Source organism: Taudactylus pleione, unplaced genomic scaffold, assembly GCF_031769625.1.
Source record: "Taudactylus pleione unplaced genomic scaffold, aTauple2 ptg000322l, whole genome shotgun sequence".
NCBI lineage: Eukaryota > Metazoa > Chordata > Amphibia > Anura > Myobatrachidae > Taudactylus > Taudactylus pleione.
Genome location: NW_028284723.1, coordinates 506,946 through 533,392, shown reverse-complemented (window position 1 = coordinate 533,392; position 26,447 = coordinate 506,946). Strand labels below are relative to the sequence as shown.

Below are 26,447 nucleotides of genomic sequence, written 5' to 3'. Positions count from 1 at the left end.
AAGCCCCAGAGAGATTTCGGCTCTAACAGAGCCGGAATCTCTCCACTGACATCACTCGTGATGTCAGTGGGGCCGCCCCTAAATGGCAAGCGTTCTCATGGGAACGCCTCCGTTTGGGCAGCCACTCCCCTGGCCCGCCCACCAAAGGGGGCGAGCTGTCACTCAACATCGACAGCTCGCCCCCTTTGGTGCTAGCCGGGTCTCTCGCGCATGCGCACGACAGAGCCGGCTCTGTCGTGCGCATGCGCTGTGGGCCACCATCGACCCGGTTGCGAGCTCTCAGCGCTTGTGACCGGGTCTGAATCAGGCCCTCATTTAGAAGTGAGCGCACATTCTGGGAATGATGAACCTGCGTCATCATACTCAGAGCAGCAGCAGACTGTCAGTGACTGAAAATTGTGGGCATGTAAGTGGTTGAGACGGCCTTTGTTTCCCAAAAGGGAGGGATGTCGCCACGTTGGGGAGGAGAGAAGAGGCCAGGAGCTCCATCAGCTGACGGAGATTCCTGGCCTTTTGTTCCTATTCTGCAACGGCCGTCATGTGTGACCCCATGGTCAGTCAGCAGGCCGAGGATCACGCAGATGATCGGATGCTGCATCTAAGGATGCAGCTGGGATCATTAATGCATGTAGGAGGCATGATGCCTCCTGTTGCATTACCATATTAGCAAGGACAGAATTGCAAAGCTGCTTGTGTGCAGCTTTGCAATTCCGTCCTTTGCTGAATCGGTCCCAATGTTACTTAAAGTCATGGACTGAAGTACCGCAGTAGCATGAGGTGCAGCTACTGCAGGGTTAGCAGCATCTGGGCTTGAAAAGTCTTTGGGGGTCATTCAGATCCACTCGCGAGCAAAATTCGCTCGCAAGCGGGTCGATGTTGTGAGAATGCACATGCGCACGACGGAGGGAGCTCCGTAGTGCGCATGCGCGAGACCCGGCGAGCGACGAGAAATACGTCGCTCGGGGTCTCGCACCAAAGGGGGCGTGCTGTCGATGGTGACTGACAGCACGCCCCCTTTGGTGGGCGTGCCGGGGGCGTGGCGGCCAGATGGGAACGCCTACCGTCTGAGTCCGGCCCCACTGACATCAGTAATGATGTCAGTGGGAGTGACTTTGGCTCTGATAGAGCCAAAATCATTCCTGGGCTTGCGGCAGCGAGACCTTACCGCAAGGGTCTCGTCGCAAGCCCAATGGTCGCGATGGTCTTGACCATCGCGACCATCATCATGGACGCTCGCATAAGCTGTGGGTGGTAACCCACAGCTATGCGAGCGTCCATAAGGCCGCTCCACATTTAAATAGGACGGCCCTGATTCAGAGCGAGCGTTCTGCTCAGAGTGTTCAGCTCTGAATCAGGGCCCTTGTTCCTTGTTTTATTTCCTGTTTCTCTTGGTTTGTTTGTTTTTTTCCTGGAAGGCCTGAAGAGAAGGGAGCCTGACACTGATGTCCTACCTGGTGGCTGGCCTGCCCAGGTCACCACTCGACCTGACTTGTTCAGCTCCTTGTCTAGGGCAGAATGCCTAGGCTGACAGTGAGGCAGTGGCATAACTAGGGCAGGGCGAGCGGGGTTCGTGCCCTGGGCACCGTACTGGCCCGCCCGCCCTAGTTAGCCAGTGTAGCGCCGACCGCAATGAGTGCGGTCAGCGCTACACATTTGCACATGACCGGCGCTAGGCTTCCAGCGCCGGTCCTGTGCTGCACGCCTGAGCATGTTCCCTCCCCCTGAGCGCTTGCCCAATAGCGCTAGGAGGTGGGCTCAGGCTGTGCATAACACACGCATCGCCGCCAGCGCTGACGGCGATGCGTGTGTTAAACAGCAGCCAATGAGAGTCAGATAGACTCTCATTGACTGCTGCAGCACCCACTGCAAGAGCCGGACTTCCGTCCGGCTCCTGCAGTGGGTAATGGGACTGACGTCATGACGTCTGTCCCATAATGCTGAGCGCGCCAGCCCGGGCGGACTGGCGGGCAGGAGCGGCATCGCGGACAGGAGCAGGAGCAGCGTGGAATCAGGTAAGTATATTTTTATATATATATATATATATATTTTTTTTTTTTAACCTATCTGCACAACGGGGGAGGGGGTGGCTACTACTGGGGGGACCTCTACTGGGGGAGGTGTGGCTACTACTGGGGGCGCCATTGGGAGGACCTATACTGGGGGGGCTACTCTACTGGGGACTACTACTTGGGGGGGGGAACTACCACTGGGGGCATTCTAAAAGGGGCCTATTACTAGAGGCACTGCACTTGGGGGACCACTACTGGGGGCAATAATAGGAAGGGCCACTACAGGGACCACTGGATAGGGGGGGTCACTACTGGGAGCCTGCATCAGGGGGACCACTACTGGGGGCAGGGCATGCGAGGGGGGGCGGACTACTGCTGGGGGCACTATATAAGGGGCTTACTGCTAGGGGCACTGCGGGGACCACTACAGGGGGCACTAGATAGGGGGGATCACTACAGGGTGCCTGCATAAGGGGACCAGTACTGGGAAAACTGCATGGGGGGACTACTGCTGGGGGCACTATATAAAAGGGCACTGCATAGGGGGGGGACTACTACTGGGGGCACCATATAAGGGGATACCGCTACTGGGCACACTGCATTGTGGGGACTGCTACTGGGGGCACTGCATAAGGGGGAACACTACGTGGGGCACTGCATTTTGGGGGGCCACTACTGGGGGTACTGAGTAAGGGGAACTAATTGGGGGCTGTATAAGAGGGACCACTACTGGGGATACTGCATAAGGGGCACTACTATGGGCCTGCATGAGAGGGACCACACCTGCGTACTGGGGGTACTGTATAAGGGGTACTACTGGGGTTAAGGTGCATATGGATAGGAATGTTCAGTTTGAAAATAAAGGGGTGTGTCATGTTGACACGCCCCATTTTTAAGTGACCACAGCCATTTTTTGCCGTGCGCGTCGAAGGCGCACGCACATCGGGGGGGGGGGCTCCCTTTACAAATTTGCCCTGGGCTCCAAATACCCTAGTTACACCACCGCAGTGAGGGCAGCTATCTGATCCATTTCTCCTCCTACATAGCCCAGCCTGCTGTCCACTCATCATCCTTTTTCTCCCCTCATTCTCTATTCTCCTTCATCCTACTCCTTTCTACTCCCCCTGCCTCTATATGTTGTCTAGCTTCTCCTCCATGCTTCAGCACATGTTGCTAGAACTCCTCTAGGGAACAGCCTAACAAGTCTACCTGTTGCATAGCTTCCCCTCCTGATGGTGGAGTGTTAATGTAATATGGAGTTGGGATAATTAATGTAATGTAGTGGATAAAGCACATTTATTAATGAGGCTATTAATCTAATGTACCAGCTGGTGGGAGATATTATATGAATTTAGTAGGGTTTTTATTAAATGTTGTTGCATTAATGTAATAGGCGGCTGATGGGAGCTATTACTATTTTTCAAATCAAATAATGGTCTTTGTATTATATGTGGGGGCTGATACATTAATGCCAGGGTTGGTTAGGAAGAATGATACATATTTATTAATTGTCTGTGTCATAAATATTGGTTCCCTTGTACAAAATGGTTGTCTTCACTGTGAGTAGACAGGTGCACTTTAAATACCCCCTTACCTTTTACAGTATGCTAAAACAATAGAAACTTATATCTACATCCAGCATACAGAATAATATATGTGTTGCAGTGCACTTTGATTTTATTAAATGGATATATTTTTCAGGGAAACATTTCCAAATCTTAAAACTGGACTAGCTAACTAAACCATACCATATACTATAACTAACTTGTGTTAAAACGTCAAGCGATTGACCCAATATTGCAGTGAATGTTTCTTATATCTATATATATTTATATATAAATAGAAATATATATATATATATATATATATATATATACTCTATCCTCTGCAGAAGAGATGCAGAATTGTGTACCACTGATGAGAACTTTAGTGGTGGTCTGCAATTCTGTCTTTCTACGGCTCTCTAGGCTTACAGGTAAGTCACTTTTCCACTCTGGGTCAAATGATGGTTCTACCATACAAGAAAGCATATCTGTATCACTTTAAACAACATATGATTGTTAGGCTACAGAAGTCCCCTCTAGCAGGGCTAGAGTACTAGAGCAAGAAAGATTAGTTATTTACAGTAAAGGTTATTGTCTAAAACAGGATGAAACAAGCTGGGTTGGTGCAAGTCTGGTTAGAATTGAAAAAACTATTGTCAAGGTGAGCATTAAAATACCATAATCTAATATTTTTCAGTCTGCTATAAACTTCCTAATCTAAACATGAAGTCAACTGCAACCTCATGTGAATATAAAGGTCCATATGTAAATCGACACATGCACACAATAGCCTACTCCTTTAGAAAGCCAGGGAGACTCCCAAATTAGGCAGAGTCCCTCCAAATTCCAGTGAGATCAGACAATTGTCTCACAAAGGGAGCTCACCTGCCTATACGGAGGGCAGGCACGTGCTGTGATGGTGCAAATTGCATAACTCACAATATAAGAATAATACTAATTGCTGACAGCATATTTCATTTAGTATCACCATGTTACTAACGAATATGCCGCTGGTAGTTACCATCACTTATATGCATATAGTGCTCCAAGCTGGCACCGACACAGCAAAGCCTGATAGGGGACCAGCTCTGGAAACCATACTGCTTCCACCATCTATAGATGGCATAAGGCTTTCTTCAGAAACAGTAGTAAGTTAGGCTTACCTCTATTTGCTAAATATAGGATTGTGGTCATAACCTCTTTTAGCATCAGAAACAAGTGCTAAAAAGGTTATGGACCATTCCTAAATGCAAAATAGGGATAAAATAAGTCCTGCTCAGGTTTGCCCCCCCAAAAAAGGTCCCTTTGGGGTGAAACTCCTACAATTTGCATGCAAACTCCACCCATGTCCAATGATAAATTGCTCCAGCGCTTGAGGTGAGTATGAATGTTAATTATCATAATACATATGGCCCTAAATATCTTGACTTCATGGGATGGAGACTTTGATTTGTATAGTATGTCTCAAGAAACCTTTTAATATTGGGTTGGGTGCTCCTTTATGTTTGGTTTAATATTTTTCTATATTAATATTTGTAAAGTCTAGAAGAGATACCAGTACTGTTTGATTTGGAAAGAAAAACACAAACAAAACATGGGGAATAATGGACATTTCAATAATTCAAAAAGTCTAGTAGATGTCATGGTAAGTGATATGTATTATGTATGATGAACAAACCTATTTAAAAAAATCATAAGCCCTACAATAGCAAAGGTGGTTTTATGTGTCTATTGTTTGATTACTGTTTTGGGGGGTGAGGGTTATAGAGATAATACATTTTGAAAAGGCTCAATAGTTATTAAAAGGCTGTTAGTAACCACTTGGTTATGTATGACAATTTCAAGCTTTTTTGGTCTTAACAATAGTCTCCACATTACAATGTCTGTGTTCACAGACTTATAGATGGTATGCCATCTATAAGTTAGCACCCTTATATTTTTAGGATACATGGGGTGTCAGAGATTCTGTACAGTACATTGTAATGGGAAGTACATTTCTGGAAGTACCACAATTATCACAAACTGTTACTTGGGGTCCATGAACAATGGCACAATTATACTTTCCCTAAAAAGGAGAAAATGCATATTTTCCTATTTAGCAGCATTTTTAGAACACATTCTCCAAAAATATTATTTCATATAATACTATCCTCAATGCAGCTCCTCAGTAAACACTCTCTCTGCACTCTTAGACTGCTGCTTAGTCCACACTCAGGAGCACCAGCCCGTTCAAGATATATACACACAAACGAGAAGCCCAAGAGCAGTCTAAAAAAGTGGGGTACACAAATCTTCTCTATTTCTGGTGGTTCTCCTGCTATAGTGTCCTTCCTCTCAGAAGACAAGAACAAAAAAATACAAAAATAAAATGTAATAATAATTCAATGCAATACACCAAATGGATATACTCTTCTGCTGAACTCACCTAAAATAGGTGACCTATATGCACTGAAAGGTATCTTTGACTCCCTCTGAACACAAGATATCTGGATATAGGTAGAAGTAATAGCTGACCCGTATACATGTGAACTAGGAGGGGGTATAAAATACATTTTCCGAATGTTCCACTCCACACCCTGAGGAAAGATTGAGGTCTGAAATGCGTTGGTGGAGATGGGCAACCCTCTCTGATTTGGACTTTGTGTTTTACATCTACTCTTGAACATTTCCATCCTCACCCATCCAGGAGTGGAGGAGGATGTTTTCCCATTTGTGACTGTTCATCTGTGATGAGAGTTTCCCTTAGGGGATATAGCTATATGTATGTGGAATAAACCTTTTATTGGATAAGCTGAACGTGTGGATATTCCAACATTACTGGCACTATATCTCTGCTATGGACAGGTTATATAGGGAGATCTGCCCTGACTAAAGAAACCTTTTGATGAACTGCCATACCTGTTCCCAGGTGATTTGATGTCTCAAGGAGGAGTGTACGGGTCAGCTATTACTTCTACCTAAATCCATATACCTTGTGTTTAGAGGGAGTTAATGATACCTTTCAGTGCATATAGGTCACCTATTTTAGGTGATTTCAGCAGAAGAGTATCTCCATTTGGTGGTTTCACATTGAATTATCATTACATTTTATTTTTGTATTCTTCTGAGAGGAAGGACACTACAGCAGGAGAAATAGAGAAGATTTGTGTACCCCACTTTTTCAGACTGTGCATTATTGGACTGTCTTTGTAAACCCTATGTGACATGATAGAACTCTAGGCCCACTTGAAGACATTGAGGCACTGGCTGAATCAAAGCTGCTCTTGCACTGTGCAGAGGACATTTCGTGCATGGTGAATAACCGTCAACGTTTTCATTTTAGGAGGTTACTGCCATAGGTACAAATGTGACTCAAAGGAAAAACAAACATTGAAACCATCTATATAAAGTACAGAGGTGTCCACATACATCTTACTTCCATGCACTACAAGTCGTGTTAAACATAAAGCATGAGTGTTGTGCAACTCGGTAGCGTCGAGCCTTTTTTAGTGCAATCTTTTACATTCAAATGCATGTTATTCGCAAAGCAATGCAAATAGGTCACAGAAGAAGCTTCTGCTGATTAAGATTATATGCAGCATGCCTATATTCTGTGTGTGACTGCGGGTGTATCTGCATGCTAAATTCTACGTTACAGTGTCAGCGGCTTTGACACTGTAATGTAGCATTTCGCATGCAGATACACCAGCAGTCACACACAGACTATAGGCGTGCAGCATATCATTTTAATCAGCAGAAGCTTGTTTGTGCATTCTACTTGCATTGCTTTGTGAATAAAAGACGCATATAAAAGTAAAAAGTTACACGAAAAGATGCTCAGCACTACTAATTAAGGCCATTGCATGGCGTGACTGCAAGGGCTGTTTAGCGTGCAAGGAAGTAAGGACTATGTGGACACTTCTGTACAGCCATATTGCCACCATACCTTGTTAAATTAAATAGAATAAACAATACATAATATATGAGTTTTTGTATTGTCTTATTAATATATGACAATACACTTCAATACACAAATCAAAGTACTGTAACTAATTTTAGTTGCCAATTTGTGAAATTGTTACAACTGAAAACCTTCTATGGACACTGCAAATCTCTAGGATTTTATAAAAAAGAATGCGCCACATACCATTGTCTTTATATGACAATGAAGCTTTTCAGTGATGAACAAGTGCTCTTTATACAAGTATACATTTCTATAAATAATATTTGTATAAACAGTGAGATTTGATGTCATTGCTTATAATCAGTCATCACTGTAGTGTTAAGTAGGAAAACTTCTACAGTATATTATAAATAATATTTTTACAGATACTAGAAGTTACCTTGGATTCCGGGTCTACAGACTAGTGATTTTATAAAGTATAGTCATAGAACTCTGCTGTAATTTGCACATAATTTACAGTAGCATTATCCCATATATAATGTTCAAAAGCACTGTTCATTTGTAAGTCATTTATACATGCGTGTGAAAATATACATATTGTATATTCTCTAACATAGTGTTGCTAATATTTTAAAGCAGCAATCCCAGATAGTTTTTTATGAAGTTTAAGTAGTGTTTCTGACTGACGCCTCTAGAGTAAGTACAAAAATGTTTTAACCGGGGGTATGTATCCTGCAGCAGATAGCAGGAACATCCCAAATAGTTCCAGCAAGATTGATTTGTTTATCTGCAGTGTTAAACTAGGGACACCCAAAAATGATATGATAGGTATATGATAAAAATCAAAAACAAAATATAAACGTGAGGAAGTTTAATAATTGAGGGCTCTAATTTCAGGGTAATTCTGATAAACAATGTTTAAATAGGAGATCCACTAATTAGTAATAACTGATTTTCATGAAATATTAAAAGAATAGAAAAATATCCATTAGAAAAATATTTTATTCTGAATCTAGTGTCACTTAATACAGTAATTGGGGTGTTTAATCCTTCATTCTCAATATAGTGTGCAAAATGCAAAAAGGTTACATCGTGTAGAGACTTTTAATCTTTTCATTCTCATAAATATGAATGTTTTCCAATAAATAGCCTGCTAGTAAAAAAAATTATAATATTAATAATTAAACATTTCTGAACCAATAAAACATATGTAGCAACACTGAATCAACACCCTAAAAATAAGATATTTTTTTTTAATAAAAAAATTAAACAATATAAATGATAAAAAAAAAATGCAATTCTCAATTAAAGGGCACTTGAGTTGTAACATGTTTCCTGGTGCACCTGACTGCTTCATCAGGCATTAAACATTGCCATGGGATTGCTGCTTTAAGTAAGCTGGGGGTCACAGAAAAAAAGCTTAAAAAAAGCCAAAAAAGGGACCCAGAGTGGCAGTTGTGTAGACATGAACTACATTAGTGTATGCCATATGTAAATTCTGTACTACTTTTTTTGTACGAGAAGACTACAGTTTTCAATAGTCACAGGTACAATAACAGATATAATCTCAGAAACATATGTGAAAAGGCCACACTATTCTACGCCAGGTTTAAGTGATGAGCATAGAAAAGTTTCCTTTTTACAGTGAAGAAGACACTGAGGGGTAAATATACTAAAGTGAGAGTTTTTAGAAGTGGGTTTTAAAAGTGATGTTGCCCATAGCAACCAATAAGATTCTACTTAACATTTAACTAGCACCTTCTAGAAGATAATAGCTAGAATCTGATTGGTTGCTATGGGCAACATCACTTTTAAAACTCACTTCTAAAAACTCTCACTTTAGTAAATTTACCCGAGTGTAATTGTAAATTTGCAGAAAGCCTCTAGCATCTAAAGTACATTTAGCTGTTATACTTCTTCATCAAGTACAACAATGAAAGCAAATGTCTCTGAGGTTGTCACTATGTAGCTTTGAACAATGTTAATAAATATCCTTTGCTGTTGTATGATGTGGAGGGAATAGAATCCTCCATGAGTGCCTTCATGAACATCCCAAAAGCACATCACAGAGACCTGGATCGCCCCCTAAGAGATCACCACTTGCTTACCCATGTGCTACCTTTAGTGGCTCTGCTTACAGTGTACCATTAGCCTAAACACTAAGAGTGCATTTTGTGGGTTGAACCAATATTTTTAAGAATGCAGTCGATCTATTCACTAGGGATCAGTGACAGTACTGAGGCACGTTGTACCTGATTGATGACACTGGTTTCCAGTGCACTGACAGGCTCCATTCTCATTGGCAGGCATTAATCTCATTAATATTAGTCCATCCTCCAAAATGACAGCCTGCATCGTGCGTAGACAATGGGTGGAAATTAATAACATGATGTAACTAGCACAAACTTCCTGTAAACCAGATTAACCAATCATATATTAGTTTAAATCGACATAGTATAAATTAGATTAATAATATAAAAATATCCAATTGGCTGTTACGGGTTGCAGGACATATGTGTAGCTTCTAACATGTTAGAAAATAAGTTTGATAGTTTTGCATCTTTTACTTAGATCTAAAACCAAGATCACTGATTATTGTACTTCTATTTTTCTTTGGATCCTTCCGTTTGGGAGGAGTTGAACTTTGAACTGCACTTGTGCAATATATAAGCATCTATGAAGTACTTTTCCTAACTTTTTTTTCCTTGAACTTGTTAGACCAACCAAGCTTGTTTGAGTGTTAAATTGTACAAACTAAGGGCAATCTAAAACTATCCTCTTATCGCTATTATCATAGGTTAAGTCAGCGTGGTTCTGGAACACATCTAAGGGTTAGGCGACTCTCTCTTTTTGTACAGCATTGCACAGCTAATTGGTTTTATACCTCTTGTTTCTGGGGTCGTGTCCACGAAGCCTGGAGAGAACAGATATAAAAACACAACAAACACAGAAAGCAATAAAACATTTTTTTTTGTGGTTATTGCATGTGCTGAGTTATGCTACAGTTGGCTGTCCGTGCAATGCATGCAGTTACATGAATAGCTTAGGCGAGGCTTCTGCAACCTGGTGCTCTCTAGCCGGAGGTGAACTACAAGGCCCAGCATGTAGCACCAGGTAATGACTGGCAGGGCACCCTGTGACCTGTAGTCTAACAGCAGTTAGAGAGCGTTAGGATGCCTACCTTTGATTTTAGGTTACTGGACAAAACATCATTTTCCACACAGCAATTAGTAAATATCACATATAAGAAGAGCATTATTTTATCAGTATATGATGTTTACTAATAAAGCAGCAGTACTCTGCGGCATTAATATCGCAATTTCCCCCTTGACGTCAATGGAAATATATTCAGTTACAGGCAAGTAGTGACTTTGTTGCTGTGTTTCCATCAACATGTTTACAACAGCCATTTCAGACATTACAGAGAACTGACCTTGTTTTATTTAATGAGCCCATAATAGATCTTTAACAAATTAGCATGTTACAGAAAAAATGCAAAGAGCACTGTGTGTGATGCTAATATGTGGAGCTACACTATACATCGCTAGTCGACATGTCATCTAAACAAGCCCTAGCTTGAGCAACAAAATAGAGTACATTGTTGTTGGCAATTGGATTGTTTAAAGAACAAGAAAATAAAGCCACTTTTCCATGTTCTAGGCATATTAGAGGGTCCATTAAGGCTTAGGGCCTTCCGGTGGATACACTGGTAACTGGAGTGGCCAGAGATGGCTTGTTAGGCTGGTTTGAGAAATCTAAGTGCTGTGCACTTTCAGCCAAGTGGCTCAATCATCCCTGTAGTTTGGAGCCCAAGTTTGAGCAACAAAATAGAGTACATTGTTGTTGACAATTGGAGTGTTTAAAGAATAAGAAAATAAAGCCACTTTTCCATGTTCCAGACATATTAGAGGGTTCATTAAGGATTAGGGCCTTCCGGTGGATACACTGGTAACTGGAGTGGCCAGACACGGCCTGTTAGGCTTGTTTGAGAAATCAAAGTGCTGTGCACTTTCAGCCAAGTGGCTCAATCATCCCTGTAGTTTGGATTGTTATATAAGTCACTTGTATATTACTATATACTGTATAATATTTTCATGACATTATAAATTGACATTATAAAGATCTCAAGACAAAGCAAAAACTGAAACAGGAGAATAGGTCATGTCACAGTTTTATCAGAAAAGTCCAATCTGTAACTTTTATTTTCCTGGAATTAAAATTTCTTATGAAGACAATTTAGTTGTAATACTGTAGGTCCGTAAGGATTGATATAGACAGTACTGCTGCTTAATAGGATTTTCAACCTAATCCATTAGGTGGCAGTGAATAGGTTAGGATCGCAGATGCTAAATTCCAGGTCTTGGAAGCCATTATGAGTTACAATAACACATTTTAAACTTGAACATGCACAAGCAGTTATTTGTTACACCATGCACACAGTTGGATTTGATACACACAATTATGCCATGCTGTTCCACATTACATGCATGAATTGCAATGGATTGTCATTTCAACCTAAAATAAAAACAAAAAGCTTACATTTCATGTCTATGAGTGCAATAAAGCCAGTAACTCTCATCAATATTTTGTAAAACAGCAGGTATAATGGAGCGGGGGGCATATAAAGTAGGGGAGGAAACAAATTGAACAAAAGTCATAAAAAAAATAAAATAAAATAAAAAAATAAACGTAGCACTTCTCTGGGACTGCTAATCCAAAATGCTGGTAAGTACAATTATCTATACACTGGGGCAAAGTTATAAAGGTTTCTCAAATATGAGGTCATATAATCAACCTGTAGCAAGTGACCCCGGGCTCGTACACATACGTGTTTCTGATGAATAGTAGTTACTTGTGTTCAGCAGGGATCATCTTCAAATAGGACAGCACAGCAACAGTATAAAGTTATTATTTTTTGTTTTGCTCTTTACGATGTCAGCCATTTGAGGAGGCCCACAGGACTGCCCTAGCAAATGAACACATTTTTGTATTAAAAATGTATAATGATATAGTCACAGAAGGGCTGCCAAATGTGCAGCATAAAAATAAGTTTTCAACTATCCACTCTGGAGTTAAGCTGGGTAACACCTATACAATCATCGGCCCGATCACCCAATAATCTGGCCAACGATTGTATAGGTGTGTATGCAGGACTGTTGCAGGATTGTTAGCTGATAAACGGATTATAACACTCCTGCAATGGTCAGGATCGGGAGGTCGCATCTTAGGGGCTGTTAATATTTGCCGGTCTGACCTCCGATCCCATAGAAGCCTGTACACACTGAGCTAAGACTGCACAGTATGTACGGGCCTCGCAGGCGGCTGACAGGGGGTCAAGCTGGGGACACAGTACTCAGCTGATCGGGAACGTTACCCGAATAGGTGTGTACTGAGCTTTACACGGGTTCAAGATTCAATGGATGTTGGTGTTACAAAGCTTCTGAGCCACATAAAGATCATGTTTATTACAGCTCTAAGATGGTGTCAACCACTATTTAAGTGGGGTGGCATTTGCATTCACAGACCAATGTATTTCAATAGTCAAATTTCCACAAATATAACACTTAAATAAAGGCAGCCAAACTGTCTATTTCCTAAGTTAATTACAATTGTAATGAGCATCATAATAGTAGGCTACTGGAAGGAGTTAGGAAAAATCTGTTTATCAAAGAGCCAGCCCAAATAGGTTGGTGGACATTACTGTGCAATGCTGGGTACACACTGACAGATACATTGGCCGATCAATTGATTGGCCAATATATCTGCTGCTCGACGGCCAGTGTGTACCCTCGATATGTCGGTGAACGTCGTTGTTCACCAACATATCGCATTGGCTGTGCTGCACAGCCGTTGGACAGATATGTCTGCAGATATATCTGTCCATCGCCAAGTGTGTACGGACGGTTGGCAGACAGCCCGTACACACACAGGGGCAGACGCGAGGAGGGGGACGGGACACGCCCCCACCCCGCCCCACCCACCGGCAGCCGGGTCCCGCCCCCCGGCTGCCGGGACCCAAGCAGATGATGGTCATTCAGTGTGTATGAACGACCATAATCTGCAGATATATTTGTCAGGTGTGTGCCCACCTTAAGTGATGTACAATATAAATACAAAAATGTTCTGGCAAACTGTTAAGTTCATTGGACACTGTAGTATAAGGCTAATATATATATATATTTATATAGATATATGTGTTTGTGTGAGTATGTGTTTGTGTGTGTAGCCAGCATAAGAGGTCTATTTATTAAACAATATTTGCAAGATATCTCCCCAAAACAGCCATTTTTGGGGGTTGCTCACATATGTTAAGGATCACCCAAATGTACCATGGAGGGTACATTTTGGGTGTGTGCTTCCTGCAATACACTAAACAGCTGCCCATTCTTCTGCCACCATTTTTTTGAATGCCACATTCTGGTCTTGTGTCATTCTTTTTTAGATAACTTTATTAATGCTAAGTTTATGGTTCACTGAGGTATTATCTGATCTCTGAGCGAACTCTACACCGATCACTCAGTTGTCAATCAGTCCCATTCTTTTTTTATGTTTGCCTATTTAAGAAATGTAGAACAGTTTCTTGGAGGCAACTTTGAATGACCTAATTAGCCCTTGATGAAAGCATGTAACCCAAAAACGTTCAGGAACACGTATATATGAGAACAGGCCGTTATATATTTTGTTTCATAATCACATCATTTTACCAGATTAATAATACTGGAAATGCTAAAAACTCTTATTCCACCACTTTATACATGCCCCCACCCAAAAGTCTCTGTCTCATAGTATTCTGTTTTTCATGGCAAATACAGTATATAGCCATGGCTTTTAGACAAGGTCTTTACTGAATAATGTAAGAGGGGGCCATAATCTGTCCTTGTTAATAGTACTTTCCACCACCATTTTAATCTTTATAATGCAATAAAACACTTCCTGCTATTAGATGGAAAACTGTAATGCTGTAATGTGGAAGACAGATACAAGAACGTGAGGATGACTGTTTGTGCTGTGACAAATGCCATTGAAAACTTGCAGAAACTAAACAATAAAATCACCTAAATATGTGTTTAAAAAGAAAGTAAATACTAAATGGAAAAGAATGAATTTGTGCTAAATGTACTAGTTATTCTTACTGTTCCCAGGTGAATCAACCAGAGGTTTCTCCAACATTTGATATATGGTAACTGCATACTGTATGTACAATATAAAGGTCAATTTTCCTGTTATGATTTAAAAGTCTGAAACTAGACCAGATATATTCAGCCAATATATTCCCCAATTATCCAATGGCAATAGTCAGAAGCAGAAATTAAATGCAAAGTCAGCTCTCAGTGGATTCAAAACCAACAGCTTGGAAGAATGACTCCAATTGGTAAATGACTGATCAAAACAGATTTTACAAACTAGTTTCGTTATTGCATTGTCTTTAAAAAATATTAGACTGTTCTGGCCCATCCCACAAATATATATAAAACAAAATCAAACAGAATAATAAAAAAAATCTCAATCTGTGCATCATATTTTCCATTAGGACAAATGTGTTTTTTATCTGTACAATTTATGGGTACATATAAACATTAAACTACCGTTTTTGTAAGAATTTGCATATCTTGCACCAGTGAGGCAAATAGCCCAAAAAGGGGGGTAGATCTCATGAGAAAGAGGTGTGGCCTCTTGCACCCCCCACACCCAGCCCCCATGGTTTCATCACTATGGGGGATGCTGGGCTTCCCATAGAGACTCTCCCCGCACTGCCCCTTCTCCTAAGTGACCGGAAGCCGAGCGCTGCACACTAAATCACAGTGCAATGCTCGGCTCCCTGAGGAGAAGCTGGCATTTTGGCGCTACCCCTTTGGAGGGTGACACCTGGTGCACTCTGGACCCCTCCTCCGCACCCTCTTATCGACGCCACTGCTAGTGGGGCTGCCAAAAACAAGCACAGGCTCTCTGACTCTCCGAATGTCATGTGATAGCAGAGGGGGAGAAAGAATGGGAGGATATCACAGTTCAGAAAGAGTTCACACAGGCGTCCCAAAGCCTATCCACTCACTACATCATGTGCCATGTGACTGTGGTTTCCATGGTAGACCATGAAACTCAATCACAAAATATCAAGTAGAAACGGTTCACATCAAAATTGTTCCTATAGCCTGTCACAGTGAATTAAAAAAAAAAACACACCTCATTTGTTTCCTTGAATTTCTGCTATAAATAAAATTACCTGCAATACTTAAGTACTGGAAACAGTAGCACTGCCTCTTAAACTTAAGAAAACAACCTAAAATAAATTGATGTTGAAGGAAAAAGTGATAATTTCTTATATTGAACACAATATGGATAATATGAGTTTTCTCTCACAGAAATATAGCAGCTGAAATGTATATGCAGAATACCTTGCTACTTGCTGATATTCCCAACAGAATCAACGACTAAAAGTTGCCATATGTCCTTAATGTTTCTCTTCCCTCTGTGAAATAATCTCAAACTGGATTTAAAAACTCAGCAGTTAAACATTATCCTACTGCTGTAATAATCCCAATTAGGAACTAAATATTGCCAAAAACAAACTACTGTACTTTACCTAAGCCTTTCTTTACAAATAAATATAACTACAAAAATATCTTATCATATAGCCATACACACTTCTACGCTTCACGAAAATACTTTATGAAGCTAATTTACACAGAATGTCCTTGTTTAAAAGTTTGGATCAGTCAGTGGGTAGTCATCATTCTTTGCAAACCTCTGGTTTAATCTTCCATAGAGAGCTGAGGAAATGGTATGAAATAAACAGATTATTAAATGCGGTTTTCCTTGTCCCCATGGCAATCTTCTTTTTGTGCATTTCACACAATTAATGCCTTAAATCATGATTAGCAAAAATACAACACGTGCAGTAACATGTGGACAGTTTGGATGGGACAGGCACTCAGAAAACACAGTACGCAACAAGACAACCAAAACACAGGTACTCTGGTATACAGCAGCTAAAATACACCTAGCATAATAAGACACTGATGTTATCATTTTACTTCAACTTGTGATTGACCATGGTAGAGCTTACTGATTGCTTTTACATATAAACAAGATTTCACTAACTAAAATGTGTATCCTCATGTGATTTTTTTTTTATGTATGGAAGATTCCTCACTCAAACACCAATCATTTATTCTATCCAATATTTTTTTCCACAAAATACACAATTTACATGAAAATGGTATAAGCCCCTATTCTAGCCCAAATAACATAACAGGGGCATATTCGTCAAAACTTGGAGCGATAAAGTACCAATCAATCAGCTCCCAAATGTCACTTGACAGGTTGTGTTTGAAAATGACAGTCAGGAGCTGATCGGTTGGTACTTTATCTCTCTGCACTTTATCTCTCTCTAAGCTTTGACAAATCTCCCCTGATCCTTTGCTCGATACTGTCATACTGTAACTTTGTACAGGAAAATAAAAATGCAATGTATGTCTGATCTGCAGCAAGTTTGGTTAAACTTTATATAGAGATGAGCTCGATGAAAATAAATAAATAAATGCTAAGGGATTTTGTAGAAGATGGCCTTTAACCTTTTATCAACATATTTCTTTGTCAAATTTCCTTGCCAGTATATACTGTAATATAACCACTGTGACACTCTGTCAAGCCGAGGATCTGTAGGAATTCCATGAAGGGTCAAGTGAAAAAAAATCCCCAAATGTTTTGTATAGCTGGAAAGTTAACGATCAGTCTGCTAACCTTCATTGACTCTTTATGGGGCTTGAAATATGACTGAATTATGACTATTCCATTTACTTAAGAACTACTTAGTTGAAAAGCAAACCATCAATTCTGGGAGATGAAAGTCAGCATTTACAATAATAATATGGGTGCATAAGATTACATTATCATTGTACTCTATCGTGCACTATCTAGTACCCATCTGAAGTCTGCAGAAGTTTCTTACAACACATTTGTACAATTTTAAGTATCTGTCGACTAATTGTGTAATTCGTATGGAAAAGACCCTATTTATGTAATGCTGATGTAGGCTGTACGGTTGTGTAGAGGGCACAACTATGAAGAATACATTGATGCGACAAGCCTGATAATGAAAACATTTGCATTGTAGTTGTTTAAAATTGCTACATCTGAAAATAACGGCACCTAGGGTAATGGAAGCTTAAAGAGCTTGCACCATCCCCTAGTGCAAAGCTAACGTTAAAGCCAATCCATGTATTTCGCTTTGATCACCACTTGAAAGAAGCAGGCCGTTCCAGGGAACAGTGGGTACCACGTGCTGCTCTCAGACTCTGCTCCGTCCAAGTGTTTCATAGGGTAATGCTTGCCTAATACCAAACAACAACTCGGTTTCATTAGAATACAGCCAGAATAAGAATATTGATGTCCTTGGCACAACTCCATACACAAATAATATATTTTATAGACTGGATTGGTTTCTGGAATTAGTAATTAAGTGGTGCTGAAATATTAAATTGTCATTTCCCATGTAATATGATATAGTCATATTATTGTGGAGATGCGTTCCGTCTAATTGAGAACAAATGAAATTTGACTTCAAATTGAATTACTGAAATTATTTCTATGATGATGGAAATCAAAATGTAATATACACTTACAGTATTATACTATATTTCTACATAAAATACCTGCAATGTTTTTAGTGGAAATCTTTAATGCCTAATATATTTGATAGAGTAGGGGGTGATTTAAGATCTGAAAGTCAAATGTATTATGACCTTTGGAAACAAATCAACAGTTTGCTTAGATAGATCTAGTGCCATTTTGAATAATGAAAGTAAATGACGGACCGGTTGCTATGTGTTACTGCTATAGGAACTGCTATATGTATCTAAACCGTAGACTTGGGTTTTGTATTTTTTTAACTCATTACGGTAAGAGGAACATATGGCTGGGTGTTGGCTAGCTAATGATTAGATAGAGTTGTAGGTGATAAAGGTGTAAAGTTAATAGTTAAACCAATATCTTTAGGGTTGGTTACAATAAGTTAATAACCAGCTAATAAAAACATGTATTAATAAAGCTTTTATGGACTCATACTTCCTCATGTGGAGAGGCCATCTTTGTGTTATGGAGGTGTTATGGAGGCGTCCTGTAGAATGTTAGTTCTCCCGACATACTATCAGACCCCACGCAGAGTGATGTACAGATGTGTCCTCATACATCTAGCCTCAATACGCAATGTGGCGTGAGATGCCTGGTGTGAGTGAGCCGCCAGGTCCTGTGTGACTTGGTTTGTGACAAGCATCTTTTTTGCCCGAAAATGCGTCTTAGTTATTAGTTGCAATGAGGTGCTACAAACCGCTTCCCAAGACTGTACTGATAAATTTTATATCCAACACTTGAGCGTCTGAGTCTGTATACGAAGCACAATGGAACTTGGTGTGAAAAAAAAAAGGCGTGGCCGATGCATCATAGCACTTTGCATACAGATCCGAGACTCAGTCGCACACAGATATACAAGTGTCACATATCAAATTGATCAGTACAGCCTGGTGAAGCGGTTTGTCACATCCGTTTGCGACTAAGATGCATCTTCGGGTGATGAGACGCGAAAAAGATGCTCAGCGCAAGTCAAGTCACATGGGACCTGATGAGCCAAGAATTGCTGTTTATTGCGACAGCAGCAATAGTGCATTAGGACACATCTGTACAGTGAGCAACAAACAAAGTATGTAAAACCTAAATAAAGATCTGTAAAGTGTACAGATGCAGTATTGCAAAAACAAACCCTAACATTTTATTTGAGTATAAACTAAAACACAAGGGGACTGTAATATAAGAGACCAAAGACAGTAACTGAAGCAGAACACAGAGCAACAATCACTGTATATATATCTGTTTGAGACAGGTTTCTGCCCCACAATTACACCCTGAACCATAGGCTTGGTCAGGAAACAATGCCAGACAGGAGAGGTGAGAGTTTCAAAAATAGTCAGTAGTTTTGCACAGTTGCCCGAAATCTTACACGTTTTCCAGCTTTCAAAACCTGAAGGGAGTTTCCAATTACCATTACTGTAAGTGAGACAGCTCAGCCCAGAGCAATGATGGCTGCTGCCATCATGTTCTAGTTTGTGGTCGGTTGCCATAACATAAGTGCCATGCCACTTCATTAATGCTCTACAGACACCCCTGTTTTCAATATTTTAATGATTTTCAATATTGTGTCTGTTATCTACATATGGTGAAGGCAGACATTTTGTGGGCTGACAATACAGTCAGGGCTGGTTCTAGCCTTTGCGGAGCTCAAGGTGACAGTTTCCTTTGGCGCCCTGAGCTAATGGGGCATGGCCTAATTGGGTGGCGTGGTCATGGCTACAAAAGTAAAAAAAAAGACAAAGAAAATGCTAATTGCAGAGCGGTAAAGCCACACAATTAGATTAGATAGCGTGACTGCGGCCGTTGCCTCAAGCCGCAGCTCCCCGGGGCGATAGCCCTGCTTGCCCTCCCCTAGAACCGCCACTGAATACAGTCTATGAATTCAGTCATGGCAATGCTGGTTCTTTGCGAAGCAAGAAGCTTAATATTGATAATGTGATATTGGTAAGCCCACAAAATGCCTGCCTCCATCGTTTGTAGGTATCAGGTACATCATAAAAATCCAGACTGATCAGAGAAAAAACAAATTAAAATGAAAAACTTTTTTCCCCTCTTGCAGCCATATAGGATTAAAATGGCTTTATAAAATTATAGGGGTCCTTATATGGGGGTGATATTTGTTTTATCAATCATTCTCTAGTCATGGTTTAAGGTTAAATACTGGTGGAAAATTATGGGAGACCAATTATAAAAAAATATATATATATATATATTATGTGAGGTACATTTTGTGCTGTTAATGACGTCAAAACTGCTGATTATTTTTGCCTTTGTCACAGTGACAATCCATCCGCACACAGTTGCTGTGGTGCTCTCTGTGAATACTTACATTTGTTTGTGAAAACAAATGGCGGCCACTGAAGGACACCAAGCGCATTTCCTCGCAATTCTCAGTCCAGCGTTCAGACATCAGCTTTCCCCTCCTAAGACCCAGTGATGATGTCACTGCACACTGATTTATGGTCATTGCACAATCCCAGTTATGATGCCACTGCATACTGCCTTATCACCATTGATATAATTTAGAGGATGCAATGAATGTCGAATGGTTCCATTAAATACTTGTGTTATACAATAGAGGTTATGGAAGTACATCAGATTGATGTAGGCCCTAGTGAAGACAGTGGGTGACCTCTACTGGTCACTGGCACCCATCACTTAAACCAAAGATTTCTACCCTATGGTACCATCCCAAAACATGTATCACCAGCACAATTACAGTGGATCCCCAAGGTCTTCTTTAAGTATTACCAATGGTATACTAATTATTAATCACACCTTAATATTACTATTTATATCTATTCAGTACATTTTTAAATTAATATTACTATTTATATCTATTCAGTACATTTTAAAATTAATATATGGAATCTGAAGAAAATAAAACTGTACTGCATTATTACTTATAACCATTAATGAAAGGCATTATAAACACTGATTTGTAGACATTGTTTTGGTTAATATGAAGTAAAGAAAAACTGTGAAGCCAGTCATTATTGCCAGCTCTTTACAGTAGCATTCTATGCTAAAAAGCGTAAAGAGATATTTATCAATGGTTCGCCAAACTGCTTATTATTGTCTGCAAATTGCTAGCAATGTCCCGCTAACAGGATGTCATCCAGTGACATCATAAGTCAGGAGTACAGTGACATCATAAATCAGTGACCCACAGGAGTTAGGCAAGACAATTTTACCTTTTCCTCTTCACTGATGTTGCGCGTGGCTGTTCTCCAGGTGATGCTTGGTAGGGGATCTCCAGATGCCTCACAGGTCAGGGTGATCTCATTATCTAGTTCCACTGCAGTTTTGTTTTCAACATATGTGATTTTAGGTTTTGCTGAAGGTGACAGAAAATATATATTTCAAATGTGGTTTAAAGAAACTGATGAGTCCAAAATAAAGCTTTTGGTTTAAATGAGAAGCGGAACACTGCATTCCAGCATAAAAACCTCATACCATCTGTGAAACACGGTGGTAGTGGTATCAAGGTTTGGGGCTGTTTTGTTGCATCTGGCCCAGGACGACTTGCCATCATTGATGGGACAATGAATTCTGAATTATACCAGATTATTCTAAAGGAAAATGTCAGGACATCTGTCCATGAGCTGCATCTCAAGAGAACCTGGGTCATGCAGCAAGACAACGACCCAAAGCAAACAAGTCATTGTGTGTGTCCAAAGAATGGTTAAAAAATAATAGATTTAAAGTTTTGGAATGTCCAAGTCAAAGTCCTGACCTTAATCCAATCAAAATGTTGTGGAAGGACCTGAAGCGAGCAGTTCATTAAAAGAAACCCACCAACATAAAGTTGAAGCTGTTTTGTACGGAGGAACGGGGTGAAATTCCTCCAAGCCGACGCTCACAGATGGAATCGGTATGAAATACCAGTCGTTGGATTCCCGGCAGCGGTAGCCCAACACTGGAACAGATCCCGGCAGCGGCAGCCCAACAGCGCTGGAAATCCCGATCGTCGTAAGGTAAGTAATGACTAACCTAACTTAACCCCCCTAACCCTCCTTAGGGGTGCCTAACCCTAACCTCCCCCAAAGTGCCTAACCCTAATCCCCCTGTAAGTGCCTAACCCTAACCCCCCCTTCCTCGCTGCCTAAACTTAAGTCCCCCGGGGGGGTGCCTAACCCTATGTCCCCCCGGGGGGTACCTAACCCTCCCCTCCGCGGCTGTCCACTCATGGCGCCGGCATCCCTTCGATCGGGATGCCGGGCGCCGTCTCCCAGCGTCGGTGATATGAGCGGCGTCTACATCTAGACGCCGGGCATTTCACCCTCGCCAGGATATGACAGTCGGGAAGCCGGCTGTCGGTATAATGTCGGCCTGCTTCCCGATTGCATCCCCTAGATATGTAATATTTGATGTACTGTATTATTGCTGTAATAGACTTTGCAATGAATTCTGAGAATTGCTCAGCTTCCATGACGATAATGATTTCAGTTACTGTAACTTCTAAATACATTATGTTCCATCTGCCTTGTATCCCTAATGACGTGTCCTTACCGTAGACTTTGAGAAGAATAGTGGCTTCACCGTCACCAGCCTTATTCTCTGCAATACAGTTGTATTCAGCCTCATCGTCCTTTTCCACTAGATGAATGGTTATCTCTGACATGTCATCACTAAAGGAGTATTTATCATTGGCTTCTTCTATTGTTTCTCCTCTCCTGCAGCAGACACAGAATTTAATGTTTGAGATCAACTAGTTCAACTTATGATTTTAACTAATAAAATAAATGTTATTACAAATTACCCTCTTAGGTATCTCACTAAATGTAATTCATGCAATGTGTTTGTTCCCTATAGCTTATCCCCACCTCTCCCCCCTACCTTACCCCATTTCCTATAAATAGCTATTGTTAGCATTTGTTTTCAATATTATTCACTCATTAACGTTCTGAATTATATTTTTTACATTTATACTACAGTATCAATATTATTTCACTTAAAAAAAAGAAACATCTCAATGGTCCTCAAAGTCTAACCACAAAGCCCCAGTAAACATAGGGGTGCACATAGCAGCTACCAGGGCCCCAGGAGTGGGGGTGGAGCTATTGTGCTCTAGGTGGTACTGCAGCTAAAAAAAACAAAACCCACTCTATTAAGTTAGGGCCTGACTCAGAAAGAACGCACGCTAGCAGACGCACGCACACCCGTCCGCTGCGAGAATATGCTAATCAATGCATACACACAGAGACCGCAGCACAAGATGCAGATGCCCAGCCCCATATTAAGCCGCCCATCTCCCTTTACTCTCAGCCTGATCAGTACGCAAGATAGAGTACACATCGATAACATCGAGAACTATCGGACCCATACGCACAATAGTGGTTGACCTGACCTGCCACAGGATTTTGTCTGCTTCCTGTGTACAGCTTACGGTATGGCTGAGTATGCCACCACACTGCCTTAATTATGCACGCCCCTATAACGGCGTGCCAATGCACAGGCACGCCTGCGTTCGCCCGACCACCCCCCGTCACCACCCACAAATGGCACTTCCTGTCAATAAATATCGGAAGGGTCTGCGTACACTAACCCGATCACACTGGCTAGTTCGCGATGCGCGGTGCGATGCGTACGCATGCACAGTGTGAAAAATATCGGCCAACATCGTGCGTGCATTCTCTCCTTTGCATTCTTTGCTGAATAAGGCCGTTTATTCTGTGCAGTGGTGGAATTTATGTAGGGGCTGCAGCCCCCCCGTAAAATCGGCCACCCGCACCTCCCATTGGAAGTGCTCCCTGCTAATCACTGCTGAACAGGCTGTCCCAGGTATTTTCTCCCTCTGGTACTGCGAGTCCAGACTGCGTCACTTCCCAAGGGAAGCCACTCCCCTGTTATTAAGCCAGCTTCTAGGGGCTGCAGCCAATGCAGTCCCTAGAAGCTGGGTAGTGCGCTAATTTGTGCGCATGCACAGGATTGCGATCCAGCGAATGCCCACAATTACAGATCCCCCTGCCAGGCGGGTAAGAAGCCGGCGCTGATACTGTGTGCTTAAGATGGAAGTCCACCTTTGGAAGTCTCATTACTGTAGGCAGTTGTAGGGCCCATAATATTTTAGTGGCAAGGTGAGGTCCTTCTCCTGTGCAATATTACCATTAGTGTAGCTATGTTTAGTGTATGAGTAGTCCCAGGAAACTGGAAGACATGACTCCCAAAGAAAGGTCTAAATGATGCTGTATGTGTAATGAAGGCAGCAACTGACTGAACAGGTGCCACCTTCATTATACATCTCCTACAGACTTTTGTGGGGTCTTCATATTATAAAGAATAGCAGCTCCTCTTGGGTCAATAATGTTTATGAGAGGAAATTAGATTTATTGATCACTCACTTTGTCCAGCTTATTTCAGGCTCAGGAAACCCATCAGCATCGCAACTTAAGGTGACTGACTCCCCAACGTTGGCGGTGGCATTGACAACCAGCTGCCTGGCTCGCACTGTGGGAGGAACTGAAGAGAGAGAAAAAGGACAAATCCCAAAGGAAAATTATTCTGAAGTTTCATATGAGTAATAAGATTGTGATCTATTTTGTTAAAAATAAAGACTGTTGCTAAATATTCATAGGAACAGGTGTTATGAATCATAAGTAAATAATATATATCTTTAAAATATATATGATAGAGATTCCCAGAGAAGCTGGGGAACCCAAAACAGCAATAAAATGAGATCAGGTCAGCAGACATCCAGCCTATGGTGTACAGAAACAGGCCAACACTCACTAGAGTTGCTTCGATTAAATTCTTATTTTTTAAGCACTTAAATGACAATTATTTTCCCAAAAAATACAGTGAGAAATTGTAGTTTTCAGTAATAAAGTTTTTTACAAATATTTTTAAATATTTTAGCAAAAAAAATAAAATTATTATATACACACACGCACGAGTGCCGAGTGAAAAGTGATAACACAGCCTTTTTCTGTCCCGTAGTAACATAGCAACACTATGCTGGTTATTGTGAAGCTCATACACTGATGTTTCTGAACCTGCGGTTGGACTGCCGTAGTCTTCTTTGTTTGGTCACAGCATGTGGAAGATCTTCGTACGTTTCGTCATAGCGGATGACAAAGACGTGTCTGTGAGATTATGTCAGTGATGTGTGATTGAATTTTGTGTTAAACTTGGAAAGAGTAGAAATGAAACTCCTGAAATGTTACGGCAACCATACGGTGGAGAAACAATTAGCCGTGCTGCAGTATTTCGGTGGTGGAAGCACTACAAAGAGGGTAATACGCGAGTGACTGACATTGCGTTCTGGGGGACCATCCACCGTGGTTACAGATGTCAACATTACCAAAGCTGCGGAGATGTTGCAAAATGACAGAAGGTAACTTTGCGCAAACTTTCAGCTTCACTTGGCATCTCATTCAAACGGGTTCAGCATATTGTGACAAAGGAACTGAAAATGCATCGCGTGTGTGCCAGATGGGTACCCAGAAATCTCACAGAAGAGCAGATGGGAAGAGTTGAATCGTGCAAGAACACTGTTCAAATGTCAGAGAGGAGACCCAATTTCCTAACATCGATTGTGACGTGTGACGAATTGTGGATTCATCATTAATATCCGGAATACAAATAACAGTCCAGTGTATAGAAACGCGCAAATTCGCCTCCGCCCAAAAATTCTGTGTCATTCCTTCGGCGTGTACAGTCATGCGTCTGCTGTTCTTTGATGCGCATGGTATGATCCTACAGCACTGGGTTCCCCATGGACAGACAATTAATGGTGACTACTATGCAAACATCTTTAAAACCTATTTGCGTGGAGCCATGAGGAAGAAAAGACCACATTTGCTGAGGAAACAGTGGTTTTTGCTCCAAAACAATGCCCGACCACTTGTTGCTGCTGTTGCATTGGCAGAACTGATTAAATTAATGGGACAGCACTGGAACACCCTCCATATAGCCCGGACTTAGCGCCCTGTGATTTCTGGCCATTCCCAACCATGAAAAAAACAACTGCACAGAAAGAAGTTCTCAACAGATGATGGAGTGAAAAATGCCACAGCTGCAACACTAAGTGATGTCACAAAACAGTCTACTGCATGTGTTTGACTCGTTGTTGAAACGCTGCAAAAAATGTATTGAATGTGAAGGACACTACTTTGAGAAAGAAAAATTTTCATATCCTGTGGAGTCATCTGATTCTGATTTAAAAAATCAGTCTCATTACTTTTCAAACAGCCCTTGTGTATATATATATATATATATATATATATATATATATATATATATACACAGTCAGGTCCATAAATATTGGGACATTGACAGAATTTTTATTTTTTGGCCTCTATTCACCACCACAATGGCTTTGCAATGAAACAAACAAGATGTGCTTTAACTGCAGACTTTCAGATTTAATTTGAGGGTAATTACATC

General features: G+C 41.1%; 1 protein-coding gene across 4 annotated transcripts in view; it reads right to left on the bottom strand.

Moving 5' to 3' along the window:
- The window catches only part of NCAM1 (neural cell adhesion molecule 1), a 397,179-nt gene that overhangs the window by 75,525 nt on the left and 295,207 nt on the right, over positions 1–26,447 (bottom strand). For all 4 annotated transcript variants that reach the window (XM_088443021.1, XM_088443025.1, XM_088443022.1 and 1 more), the window contains exons 6-8: positions 24,404–24,521; positions 22,572–22,735; positions 21,254–21,396 (exon numbers count right to left, since the gene is read on the bottom strand). In XM_088443021.1, the coding sequence (XP_088299147.1) occupies positions 21,254–21,396; positions 22,572–22,735; positions 24,404–24,521 (425 nt within the window). The remainder of the gene's footprint in view (positions 1–21,253; positions 21,397–22,571; positions 22,736–24,403; positions 24,522–26,447) is intronic.